General features: G+C 39.5%; 1 protein-coding gene across 5 annotated transcripts in view; it reads right to left on the bottom strand.

The window, feature by feature from the left end:
• Positions 1–13,778, bottom strand: part of LOC135167024 (papilin) — a 93,042-nt gene that overhangs the window by 11,342 nt on the left and 67,922 nt on the right. For all 5 annotated transcript variants that reach the window (XM_064129862.1, XM_064129865.1, XM_064129864.1 and 2 more), the window contains exons 4-13: positions 13,419–13,479; positions 10,060–10,139; positions 9,719–9,869; positions 8,263–8,386; positions 7,579–7,659; positions 7,308–7,480; positions 7,057–7,192; positions 6,088–6,431; positions 5,831–6,013; positions 1,423–5,542 (exon numbers count right to left, since the gene is read on the bottom strand). In XM_064129862.1, coding sequence (XP_063985932.1) covers positions 1,423–5,542; positions 5,831–6,013; positions 6,088–6,431; positions 7,057–7,192; positions 7,308–7,480; positions 7,579–7,659; positions 8,263–8,386; positions 9,719–9,869; positions 10,060–10,139; positions 13,419–13,479 — 5,453 coding nt within the window. The remainder of the gene's footprint in view (positions 1–1,422; positions 5,543–5,830; positions 6,014–6,087; positions 6,432–7,056; positions 7,193–7,307; positions 7,481–7,578; positions 7,660–8,262; positions 8,387–9,718; positions 9,870–10,059; positions 10,140–13,418; positions 13,480–13,778) is intronic.

A 13,778-nucleotide genomic window follows, 5' to 3' on the forward strand; every position in this document is an offset into this window, starting at 1 on the left:
TGTACAAGTGGCTGAAAGATAACTATGTATCAACATACACACGCTAAATAAGCAGTCAAAAAAGTCGAATGGCAATTTTCGTCCTCATTTTGATTTGAGAAGATAGACACTGGACAATAATTTTGACAAAAGATAAATTATAACATTTTGATAAGTGTAAAAATTGATACTTTGATTGTTATGATAGATTAGAAACTTATTTTCTATTTGAAAGGAGTATAAACAAGCGGAAGTATTCGGATTAATCAGGAAAGACAATTTTTTAATGCGAAATTTCCATATTTTTCGTTGTTTTTTACTGTTATCATTTCAGAAAAAAATTAAAACGAAAGTGCCCAGAATTCACTTTTTATTTTCACTAATTTGTCGTGGACTTGTTCATATGTATGCTCTGACTATGAAGAACTATAGTGTAGCCACCACCACAGCTAAATCTCTGTCTCTACTGTCATTTCGTTTCTCAATTTTATACCTGATATCAGGCAACGTTCCTCGCAGTCTGCGCGCGTACGGAATTTATTGCCATTGCCTTTACAACCCCCGTAAACAAATTGCCTACATGAACTGCTACTAGTATCGTAATACCAGCGCAGAAGTGAACCAGGACATGGCCCAGGATCTTTGTCGAGTGCACATTCATCTTGAGTTACTGGAATGATTGATCAGTGATTCAAACCAAAATTTTTTTTAATAATTTGACACACCATTAGTATCATTCCACTTAAAACTTGCATTGCTCACACCCCAGATATATCAACTCTTGGCACAAATAGACGGATGAACTCTGTCTAGTGACAAAATTGCCCAAATTATTTAACCCAAGACCTCAGCGCAATTTTTTCCGTGCAAATATCCAATGTCAAAAGAATTAATCGCAAACTGACATTGACAGCTCGCAAGAATTATAGATGGAAAGAACGATGTAAATAAATTATTATTTGGATACTAATTGTTACTTTGATACTTCATAATTTAATGAAGTTTTTGTCCCATTGCAAGCCAAGAAAAAAGCTCGATAAGAATTACCCACAAAGTTTGGAAACTCTGAAGTAAAGTTTCATTTAGAGTAAAATTACCGAAACAAACCAGAATTTTTTCAGAAAGTTAAATAGTTGTTATAAGAAAGTTACTTAGTTTTAATGGAGCAGACCATATTTCATTTGTTAATTCGTTCTGAACGACACTCTGCTCCAGAATCACCAACCTTTCTATTTCTTCAGGAACTCTATCTTTATTATACTTTCCAATTTTTATTTCTAATTTTGCGCTGTCATAGTCAGTCCGCACTTAATATTTTTGCAAGGAAAATACTGCGTGTAAATGACTTGCGCGAATATGCCAATGAACTCGCTCTTAATATATCTTGATATTTTCATGCTGCAATGAGTTAAAGATACACAAAAATCCCATAAAAAATTTTACCTCGACTTTGACCAGGCTGTAAACATTGTTGTTGACAAGCAATCTGGGTGGGGAAGTTGTTGTTATTTCCCTTGCAGCCGCCGTAGTGGAACTGCTCGCAGGCTTGCAATTCCTTATTGAAGTACCACTTGGTGAAATTACCTTGACACGGCCCACTATCCTGCTCCAGTTGGCAAGGATCAGCATCATCACGAACGACACAAAGACCCTCGCACTCCTCCCTGGTTTCAAATTTATTGGCATTCCCGAGACAACCTCCATAAATAAACTGTCCACATTGTTTCCTCTCAACATCATAGTACCACATAGGATGATACCCTTGACAAGGCCCAGCGCTCTTCGGCAGAGTGCAGACGTCCTTACCCTTAGGTGAGACACACACATCCTTGCACTCCTCCTGCGTTGCAAAACGATTATCATTACCCTCGCATCCTCCATACCAAAATCTGGAGCAACCTCCGTATTTGGTATCGAAGAACCATTTAACTGTGAAGTCCCTGCAGGTCCCTTTGTCCTTATCAAGATCGCAAGCAGCCCCAGGTACAGCAGGAATAGTTCTGCAGCCTTCAAAGTTCTCACCCTGTGCTTCGTCAATACCATCCGGACAACATCCGAATTTCGAAGCGTCACAGGTACAGCCAGCAAAGTTGGGTCCCTTGGCAGGTGTTCGATCGTCTGAGCAGCACTTGAACTCGGTATTTTCACATCCGCAGCCCTGGCTGTGTGGTCCCTTTGCGATCGTGACACCATCTGGACAACAGCCGAACTGATAAGTGTAGCAAGGACATCCCTCAAAGTCAGCGCCAGTCGCAGGAGTGAATTGATTCGGACAACAGCCATTTGGTGTGTACTGACAGCCACATCCTTCATTATGAGATCCTCTAGCAGCTGTTGTATTGTCTGGACAACAACCGAATCGGCTGTACTCACAGCCACATCCATAGAGATTGGGTCCTCGAGCTGGTACGATGTTGTCTGGACAACAGCCATAGGGTGACAGGAGACAACAACCTTCTCCATTAGGTCCATGAGCTGGAGTGATTTTGTCTGGACAGCAGCCATGCGGAGAGGCGTCACAACGTCCATAACATCCTTCCTCATCATCACCGAGAGCTGCTGTGACGTTGTCTGGACAGCAGCCAAAGTAAGATAATGTGCAGTTATCATTGTTGATGACTCCGCAACCGTCGAAATTGATACCTGCTGCTGGTGTGCGGCCATCAGGACAACATCCATAAGTGGAATTTGCGCAATCTTCTTGCATCGCCAGGGTAGTTGTTTCCCAAACTCCTGAGACATCAGTCCATCCACTCTCTTCAGTGACTTCCTCCTCGTCGCAGCCCTCGTTATTGGCACCTGTCGCCGCTTTGATTCCGTCTGGACAACAGCCGTGCTCAGTAACGTTGCAACAACCGAGATTATTCTTTCCAAATGCTGGTGTCTCTTTATCCGGACAACAGCCAAATTCAGTCTCGTTACAGGGCTTCTTGCAGCCCTCAAAGTCATTGCCTTCAGCTGGTGTAATGCCGTCTTTGCAACAGCCGAAGAGGGTCTCATTGCAGTGCTGAGATGGACAATCCTCATTCTTTGGTCCAGTAGCAACTGAGACACCATCAGGGCAACAACCATATTTGGTATCTTTACATGTTTCAGGAGTTGGACAGCCCTTTCCGAATGGTCCTTTCGCCGGGGTAATGCCGTCGTAGCAGCAGCCAAAGGTTGATGACGTGCAGGTCTTCTTCCTTCGTATTTTGCATTTGCGCATTTTTTGCTCCTTTGAAATTGCTACATCTAGGGGATTAATGGTTGTAAATAGATCGAGAACTGAAGATTTCTCGGTAAGATCTGTTTCTTCTTCTTCGGTTGTCATCTCTGTACTCAACAATGACACAGTTGTTTCTCCTGATTCTGTTGTTGGACCAGATTCTGTTGTTGGACCAGATTCTGTTGTCAGGCCAGACTCTGTTGTGAGACCAGACTCTGTTGTCAGACCAGATTCGGTTGTGAGACCAGACTCTGTTGTCAAACCAGATTCTGTTGTGAGACCGGATTCTGTTGTTTCACCAGATACTGTAGATCCATCTGACGTTTCACTGTCTGTTGTCACGGCACTAGATTCCGTTGTATCGGTAACATCAGAAGTTTGGGTTGATAACTCGGTGGTCTCAGCTGACGTTGTTGTTTCACTACTCTCTGTTGTTCCAGTAGCGAGTTCAGTGGTTTCAGACGCACCAGTCGTTTCGGTATATTCTGTCAACATCGACGACTCTGTAGTCTCTCCACTTGCGGACATAGTTGATGAGTCAGAATCAGTAGAAGATATTGACGTTGATTCTGATGTGTCAGTAGTAACTTCTGAAGACGACACTGTAGTCTCAGGCGTTTCATCGGTTTTGTCAGTGTCACCACTACTGCCAGCTTTATCAGGATCGTACTCTCCTTTTACACTGGCAATTGTAAATGGCAGGTCAGTTTCATCGGTGGTGGAATCATCCGTAGACATTTCTGAAGAGGTTGTGATACTCTCCGATGAACTTGATGCGCTGATGTCTGTTGTAGTCATGTCTGTTGTAGATTCAAAGCTTGATTCTGTAACTGCGGATACCGTAGACTCAGTTGTATCAGTTTCTGAAGAGGATGTAGTTTCGGTTGGTTCAGTGGTGACTGTTTCTGTTGTCTCAGTAGATTGTGAAGTTTCTGTAGTTTCTGAAGACGAAGAAGAAGAAGAAGAAGAAGATGATGATGATGAAGAGGAATCTGAAGAAGATGATGAAGAAGAATCTGAAGAAGATGATGAAGAAGAATCTGAAGAAATGGAAGAGGATGACGATCCAGTGGTTTCATCGCTGCTGGCTTCAGAAGAACCTGTTGTAGTCTCAGAAATGTCAGAACTGGTGGTAGATTCAATTGTAGTATCTTCACTAGATTTAGAATCAACAGACGAAGGTTCAGATGACGCGTCAGATGATCCTGACGTCTCAGTTTCCTGAGTCGTCGCTTCAGTAGTGTCCGAAGACTCTGTGCTACCCTGAGACGAAGAAGTATCACTTCCACCTGACACCTCTGTTGTTTCCTCTGAAGCTCCAGAAGCATTCGAACTTCCCGATGACTGAACAGACCCCTCAGTTGGTTCTGATTCGTCCCTCGTTGACGGCTCAGTGCTCTCAGGAATCTCGTTAGATTCCGAAAATTTATCAGTTCCTTCACTTTCGGATGCCCCAATTGCCTCTGTCACATCTGTATCCATCTCACTGGACTTTTCATCCGTTGCTCCACTTCCCTCTAGAGACGAAACATCATTAGTTGAAGTTGGCAGATCAGTGTAAATCGATCTAAACGTAAATTCTCCGTCACCACTTCCCCAACCACTGCTGTAACCGCTTCCGTCGTCAGTCGGTGAGATATCTCCGCGTGTGCTATCACTCATCATGAGATCAGTGAAGGCAGTACTATCTGTCTCCCCAGAAACGTCGGACGGTGTTGACCCTGTACCCTCATCCCCTTCTCCCAGATCTACTGACGCCGTGACAAACTCTTCGTCCTCGTATACCAAACAATCGTCCTCTTCGTCAGTGGGAGGTGTTGGTTTGTCAACTTCCACAGGGATGACCTGGTCTTCATCGCACGGCTGCTTATTACACTCTTCGCTACCAAACATTATCGAATCCGAATCACAGTTGGACACTGGTACTAACATTTCATCTTTCATACAGATGACCTTGCGCGTACGATCACCAACCCCACAAGGCTTCGAACACTCACTCCACGGTCCAGCGAACCATTCACCCTTGCATTCCGTCACCTCTGCTGTACATTCTTTAGTGTCATTGTAGCGATCCTCTTTCACGCATTTTTCATCTTCCACTTTGCTCAGTGTCAAATCGTCTTCAAATGTTGCACAGAAAACCTTTCGGGTTTGAACGCCTGTGCCACATTTCGCTGAGCACTCGCTCCACTGAGCCGCGTACCACTGATAGTCACAGCCTTTTGAATGCTCGCACTGACGTGTCAATTCGGGTTTCTTTGCAGAATCGCATTTTTCATCGGGATAGACGGTGCCGTCTTGAGTTGCACAATGGGCTGTACGCGTTTCTTGGGTTAGACCGCATTTTCCATCGCACTGGAAATAATGATGAGGAAGAGGGGGATAATCTAAATTTCAATGAATAAGTTCTGCCTAGTGGGCGTCCAGGGTGCAGTAATCCTTTGTCATGTCAGGAATAAAGTCTTGAAACGAGATAAATTGACTTATCTCTTATTTGAGATTTAGGGAAATTCTTTGATTGATATTTCGTGTAGCCCTCAATTTGCCTCACAAAAAGATTTGTTTGAAACTGCGCTATTGTTCTAACATCTGACTAAAAATTACTGCCATTTGTTTCCCTAGATGAGAAAATATTTCACTTACACCACTCCATTCTGATGTGACCCAATCGAGTCCAGCGCAGGGACGTAATTCACACGGTTTCTCTTTCTCTGGTACCTCTCCCTCGCAAGCTGAATCCTCCAGAACTTGGATTTTCCCCCCTTCATTCTTGTAGTAACAAGTAACTTTACGCGTTTGCTTGCCTTCTCCGCACAAATGATCGCACTGAAAAATATTGTTTGTCAAGGACATTAATAATGCCCGTCGGAGATGAAAAGAGAAATTATTATCTTTCTCACCGGTTTCCAAGGGCCCAAGTGCCACTGGGGACACGTGACATTCCTGTTGCAGGCCTGGGTGGTCTCACCCTTTGCACCGACTTTCTCGGTGCAAGTTGAATCGTCGATGATGGCTGGAATGCCACCGACAACGATCTGCTGGCATCTGATTTCCCTATGACGCTCACCACTCTCACCACAATGTTTACTGCAGGGTCCCCATTCGCTTGAGATCCACTCAGGTGGACAAGGTACCTCATTGCAGGATTGAGTATCAACGGGCTCCAATTGGGGATCACAGAGGTTGTTGTCTACTGGCTCGTTGTCACGACGACGGACGCAGTTCACGAGTCTTGATTGATAGCCTGAAAATTTTTTCAGTTATCTATTGTTATCAACACGACTACATCCATGCCTTCTCACACGGGCAGAAATACTCATAGAAATATTTTTTTGTTTGAAATATTGAATTATTGATTTTAAGTGTACGATCTTTATATAGAAATGGAATATTCAATCAACAATCCAGTAGCGAAATGGTGACCCGAAATAAGTCACATTTGATGATTGACCAATTGTTGATGAATATCTTGGAATGTGGACGAGATAGCAAAATTTTTATCATAACATTTGTTGTGGCGAACATTGTGCGCTAAAAAAAATGTCATTACAAAAATTTTGCTATCGCCCTTAGATTCGGAGATATTTCTCAACAACTCAACTGAAAAATAACCACTTCGCTGTGAATTATAAATTGAATTTGTCAATTTAATAGAATTTCGTTCGCTACCATTTTTTAATTAACCCTTATATTCTGTAATTATCGAGACAGTTAATTACAAATGTCATTTTAGAGCTCTATTCCTGATCTTTTGGTCTGTTGAATAGGAGAAAATTTGCTCAGATCTCTGGTTGTTATTTCCAGATTTTTTTTTCATTCCTCATATGAAGTAAATTTAGTAAAATTATAATTATGTCAGGTAATCTTACCACCGCCGCAACTAGCACTGCACTCCGAGAATTCGTCAGCAGTCCACGTATAACTGTCCGGATCCCCTTGAGGTGAAAATTTCTTCGGAATGCTGTACTCATATTGTACCCCAACATTATGATCTTGATAGAGAACCTTTTTGGAAAATTGAAAGTCACATTTAGCGGATAAAAAACAAGAAGTATGATCAAACTTTCAGTTGATGGGCTCGCTGGGTAAGGACTAGGGAATAAATATTGTGGGTACTCACGACTATATAAATTGCCTCCGTTGTAGGTCCCTGGGTAGTGATAGTGTCCGGCGCTGAGAAACCCTGTGGATCTCTAGCGTAATGGAATATAGTTCCAGCGAACCTCAAACTCCTTGGAAAATCAATTCTCCAATTGCCATTAAGGTAATAATAACCGGACGTGTTACGAATGGCTGCAATACCGTAATTTTTCAGTTAATGAATTCATGAATTCCTTGAATGAATATTTAATGCAGTAAATAGCTGCGTTAGGGGATAATGGGGCATTTACCGAGGTAGTTATTCGAGGGTGATATTTCCTTCACGACGATATTTGTGGCACCCTCGGGAATCAAGAGAATGTCGACGTAACCTGAAATGAGATTTCAATCGGATTTCAATGATGAATTATTAAGGTGTTTCTCGAAAATATATTGACTGTCTCTCGCTTTTCTGCTCTTGAATTTGACTTTTGTTATTATTTAACATTCAATTCTTCATTGTTTGCACTATTTTCTGCCAGAACTCTCCAAAACAATCATCGAAACATCTTCAGAAGATCTCTCTGGCAACGTAAAGACATTATTTAAATGTTCTTCAAAAGCTCTCGTCCAAACATATCTCCAAAAATTCTCGAACATATTATTACGAATACAGAATAATAGTATAATTATGTTACACATTACATGTTTTTTTCTGCGAGTGTCAGACACTCATTCGACCGAACATGTGGGAAAATGGGCTTTTGTCACTCTACAAATGGTCACGAAAAAATTCCTTGGAAGTTCTTTCTGCCCACATCACTTGATAAACGATTTTATTCCATCCAATGCAGAATAGCATGGGAGGATAACTATTCACACGAATATTGAGAATTAACTTGAAAACGCATCAAAATTACGGTGTACTAGAACAGCCATTTTCTATTTGTTTTTTTTTATGAAACACACGCTGTGAAGTTAATTCAGATACTAACCGTTTTGTAGGTCGTCCGTGTCGAAGAGACCGCTTACGGTGTTGCAGTCAGAACCGTCACCACCGCACTCTCTGCAGGCATCCTCGCGAGCGTTACTTCCTAACATCATGTCACATCCGACTGGCTGCGGATTGACAATAAAAAAACATTCAGAAATGATGAACAAAGAAATACCATTGGCTTGAGAAATCTTGTGCCAAATACTATAAACATAATTTATCAACAGAGCTGGGCATTATTTCACTAGATTCAGGTCAAAATAATAGACAATTCAATGCGTAATAGGTACGAGTGGTTCTAATCATGAGTATTTTTTTTCCCCAATTATGAGGGATTTTTCTCGATTTTGGTGGAATTGTCAACAGTTTTGTTACCGACTGCGCAAAAAATGGTGTTTCGACTTAAAGTGTCAATCGCCATCATATGACTGCTGATCTCTATGTAAGAAATCAAGTGCATAGAACTCTTGTGCTCGAAACACCACCAGAATAAATCGTGAAAAGCCATCAATCAGACACCCTCCGGCATGACGGTGGGCCGCCATTTTAAGTGTGTCTTTGTGGAGTGAAACAGGCCCAGACGAATTTCTAGTAAAACGGCCGCAAGACTTGTAGCCAAAGCCAACCAAAAAATTAGAAGAAGAAGAAGAATTTCCAGTAGTGGTATTTCGTCATATGAGTGATGAATTAACGTGATAATGGACTGGCAAAATAATTGGCCAAATGCCATGGGAGTTGATATCTTGTCGCCATTGCAGGCGGCCGCCATTTTAAGAGCTTTGTTAGGGAGTGAAGCCACAGCCGAAGATGAACTTTTAGAAGTGGTATTTCATCATGTAAGTAATGAATTAACGTAATAAACTTTTGTGTCACTGTTTCAGTTGATAATGGACGACTCGGAATATTAAAAAATCCTACGCCAATTAGGGTTTTGATACGTAAAATGGGGTGAACAGAAACTGGTACACAACTCTAACCTGCTGCAGTCAATCAGTGTTATCCAACTGGGATATTCATGTCGTTTTCTCTTGTCCTGGTGATCATGTTGATCTACAGTGACAATAAGTTATTGATATGTAGTATTATACTCAGCAAAATACCATATACCAATCATTATTGTTATATTATTGATATATAGTATGTTACTGAGTAAATTTACAATGTGCTATATATTCGTGATCAGAGTTCCCTACCTCTAAAATTATCACTTGAAATAATTAAAACCAAACAATTGACATCATTGATTATTCATTGGATTGATTATTATAATGACTATTATGGATTAATATTTAAAACAGCACCTTCGATGCATAATATATAAAAACAAAAAATAATAAAAATAATAAAAGTAGTAATAAATTTTTGAAATAGCTTTTCTAATATTTTTCCCAGCTCTGTGTTTTTTTCCTTTTTTTTTCTATCAAATTGTTTATTTTTCAACAAAAAGGACAACGTACCAAGCATTTTCCCTCAACACAAACATCATTTTTTTCAGCATCGCAGGGTGTACCATCGATCACAGTGAGTTTATGCCTGTAAAAGAAGCGCTCACCCCTTGGCATACAGTTGAGCTCACACTTGTTTGGACCACCGGTATATGGAATCCAGCTGGAAAGTGAAATAAAGTGGTTTTTTTTTTCGTATCCTTTATTCAAACTCAGTTTGTACAAACATACATAACAAGAGGAAATATTCTGGTGTCTCGTCCAGGAAATCCTTTATTCAATATTACCCAGATTTCCTTGGGCTGTGCTCCAGAATATTACCAGTATACAACACAGAAAGTTGTAATACTCACTCGTAAAATACATCCTCGAATGGTACTGTGTTGAATTCGGCACACTGTTCAGCACGGAAGTCTGTCGTATTGGAGCATGGCTGGGGGATACATAAAATATTATAGTTTTGTAGTTTAACGGAATTACGGCTGCAATGGGATATCATTGCAATGCCCCATGCGAGCATTAAACTTTAGAATCCAGGGTGAATGTACTTAGCGACAAATGAACAGTTCAGGGAATGGATCATGAAAACTGAGTGGATAATTTGCAATTGACAATAGATAACTCTGTACATGTGAAAGTGCCTGCCGAGAATAATTTCTGTTTGTCAAAAATCTTTCAAAAAGATTCAGAAGAATCAGCGAAAGATCTTCGGAAGGCAATTTTTGTTTGGAGAATATTTTCAGTTAAATTCAGAACAATCTTCAGAAAAAAAAAATCCTCTTCTAAAAATATTCCGAAGAATATTTTTCAGTGCCCAGGGAGATCTTTCGAGGATTGAAAAAAAAAATTGTAACACAATTACACCGATATTTCAAACGTTGCTCCTTGATGTGTGACACTCACATTACTTTGCATTTTCATTGAGCGTTAAAACATTATATTTTATTACGTCAATTTCATCTTAATTTTTTTCGCCAGAAAAATGAAAAAAAAATTGTAATTTTTGGCGAAAAAGGTATAGAACATCCTTAAGACTAATTTAAATATTTAAGAAATTAACTGATTCATTAATGGCGTCTAGTACTGAAATGTCATGTAAGTCCATCATTGCTGTCAATTTCCTTTTTTCCTTCGACATCTCAAGCATAACATTCTAACAGTGAGGATGAATGGGAAAAACAACAATATTTTTATCTCAGTGTACCATCTGCTTTGTAAACCTCATATAACATATCGCGGATATGTCATAAAATTTTTGTAGACCCGGTTAACCCGCATGTTTTCTTAAAACATTCAAATGGACCGGAGATACTAAACCATTTCCATTCGACCTGAGGGCAGCCCTAATATCGATAAATTCACTTGGATAAAAGGGTAGTACCCATTCCTGGACGTTAAACAGAGAGGAAGGTGTCTCCAGGGAGGTAAATAGGCACGTGAATACCATATTTTTGAATTTATAGTCATGGGAGAAGATACTTTTATACGTGTACTTATAAATGAACACCAGGGAAGGGGTGTCAGGTGACGAGGGAATATCGTTCCTGCATCCTCGCGGTTGTGTCCCTAGCCAATGTCTAGATGATGTATTTTCTTTGGAGAAAACTGAGACATCTAGTCTGCTGGGAGTTTAACTTTAGAATGAGTTATGTGGCTTCTGTATCTGTGTGTGTATTTATCTCCCTTGTTTCGCTTAGGCCACTGGACTTACCGCACTCATGAACTATGTCTTCAACTGGGGAATATAGATTTGTTGTCCACAGTCATAGGCTCATCAGAGTTTGCCAGATGGGGGCTATTCATAGCCAAATGGGCGATTTGGAATGCAATTTGGTGAGAAAATTTTTGGCTCCAGGTTGTAACCTGCTGAGTGGGGTATATGCTTCCGGTATGATTTTCATAAATACAGGAAAAGAAAAAAAATCGGTAGAAATACTCTAACTATTTGATAATAGCGTTGCATTTTGATCGTTGGAGAAAAATTATATGTTATATACTGTAAATTGTATATTGTATATTATATATTATATATACCAATGGTTATGAGGTACAACTCGTATTTAGCTACGAATAATAGAGATATATTGAACGAAGTTTTTTAATGAACGAAGCTCTGCAATAATATTTTCGTTAATCAGTCCTTCTATAAAAGTGATAATAATAATTAAGAATATGTATGTAATTTTTTAACTGAAGTTTGTAATTGAATTTTTCATTCATTGTTTTATGAATTGCCAATTTGATTTAATTTGGTAGTTATTGCAGAAGTCAGGAATTTTATAAGGACATTGATAGCGAGGTATTTCAGAATTTAACAGTGATTCTGATTTATGAGTTTAGCTATCCGTGCCAGACATCTACGCCTTTAACTAAAGTCGTTCAGATAGATTACACCTTTCTTGGACCGTATGGGATTTGTTAGAACACCACAAGATTGGTGGATTAAAATCAGTGATATCCAGACTAATATTGTGATTTGGCAGGGTTGCCAGATGGGGCTATTTCCAGCGAAATGGGCTATTTGGGATGGTTTTTGGCGGTAAAGGTTTTTGCCTCGGGTTATGACCCGCCAAGTAGACTTTATATCGGTGGTATAATATTTAACTATATTTATGCAAAGAGTGAAACGTGCAGTTTTTTTTTTTACTTATTTGTGCGTTGAAATGTTAATTTTTTCTTTATCTCAAAATGCTCTAGTTCATAATGTCTCTCCATTATTTGAGATAACTTAAGAGGGACAAAACCCAATTTTAATGTTGGATTAAATCAATAAAGGCCAGCGAACGCTTGGAATTCTTCTGCAGAGTTTTATTGAACGCGACTTCAGCAGTAAGAGGAAATTTTTGAACGATAATTTGTAGGGAACAATCAGGATCAAGGGATGATGATTAAATTACCCAGGTTTTACATTATCCAGAAATTACATTCCTCGTAGTTCGGATGATGGAGATATTAAACAAGAGGGAAATGAGAGATTAACTGAGTGGCAGGATATTCAATGAACAATACACTGATACAAATCGTCTTGCTTATCACTGAACTGCATCTCCGGCGATGAGAGACGCGAGAAATAAGAGGACAGGCGGTTGTTAAAGGACAGGGTGAAGCGAAACTCTGAGATTCTTTATCAAGCTAGAGACGGCTAATTAATTCAGGGACGAGTCGTCGACAGTGGAAGTGAGCATCTGTCTTTCCACCTACACTTAGTGCTGTCTCGTGACTTTTATTTCGTTTATGCCAACGTAATTGTACTATTGGAGTTGAAGTACGTGACACTACTCGCATTAATTGAATGACTGAATTGGTTAAAGTTCAAAACCATGAATTCAAAAATTGTTTTTTTTTAGAATTGATATTAATTGAATATTTTTCATTTTCATTGATCCATGAGTTCATGTTTGATGAATATCAATCACTTCATTGACAATTTTTGTGGGAGAAAATTTTCTTTCAAACATTGAATTCTCAAGAGGGTAATTGTTTAATAATTTAAATACCGACCAAAAATTGTCAATAGAACGAGAAAAATTTTTAATTTAATTAGGATTTGTCTTTAGTGATAACTCGAGGATTATCCTCCGGTAATTCGTACATTTATTTCTCAAAATTTCTGGCTAAAATCATCTGTTCAGATACAAATTGAGATTGAAATTTCCAACTCTGTGGAGTGAAATCAAATGGTTCATAAAATCACTCAATTAAAAATACTTACTTGAATATTGCACGAGAAAAACCGGCGTTTGGCACCTGTACATCGATCATATCCATTGTCACTGAAAAAAAAACAAACATACATCCGCCATTTTGTGATTCCCTCTTATAAATTTCCAAGCGAATGAAAAATAGAACCTGGAAATCTAATCGGCTCTCACGGATCGTTGGTTTTTACCTTTTCTTCTACTTCTGTTTTTTTTTCCTTTCAATTCTTGAGAAAAAGTCGAACAAATTTATATGCGAGAGGAAAAGGAGCCAAAAATCCAAACGCGATTGAATAAAAAAAAAAACCGAGTCCAGTTTAAACCCCTGATTTTTACACACCTTTTATACTCTTTTTATTCTCCACCGTCACCCC

The sequence above is a fragment of the Diachasmimorpha longicaudata genome, chromosome 10 (genome assembly GCF_034640455.1).
Source record: "Diachasmimorpha longicaudata isolate KC_UGA_2023 chromosome 10, iyDiaLong2, whole genome shotgun sequence".
In the NCBI taxonomy this organism is placed as follows: domain Eukaryota; kingdom Metazoa; phylum Arthropoda; class Insecta; order Hymenoptera; family Braconidae; genus Diachasmimorpha; species Diachasmimorpha longicaudata.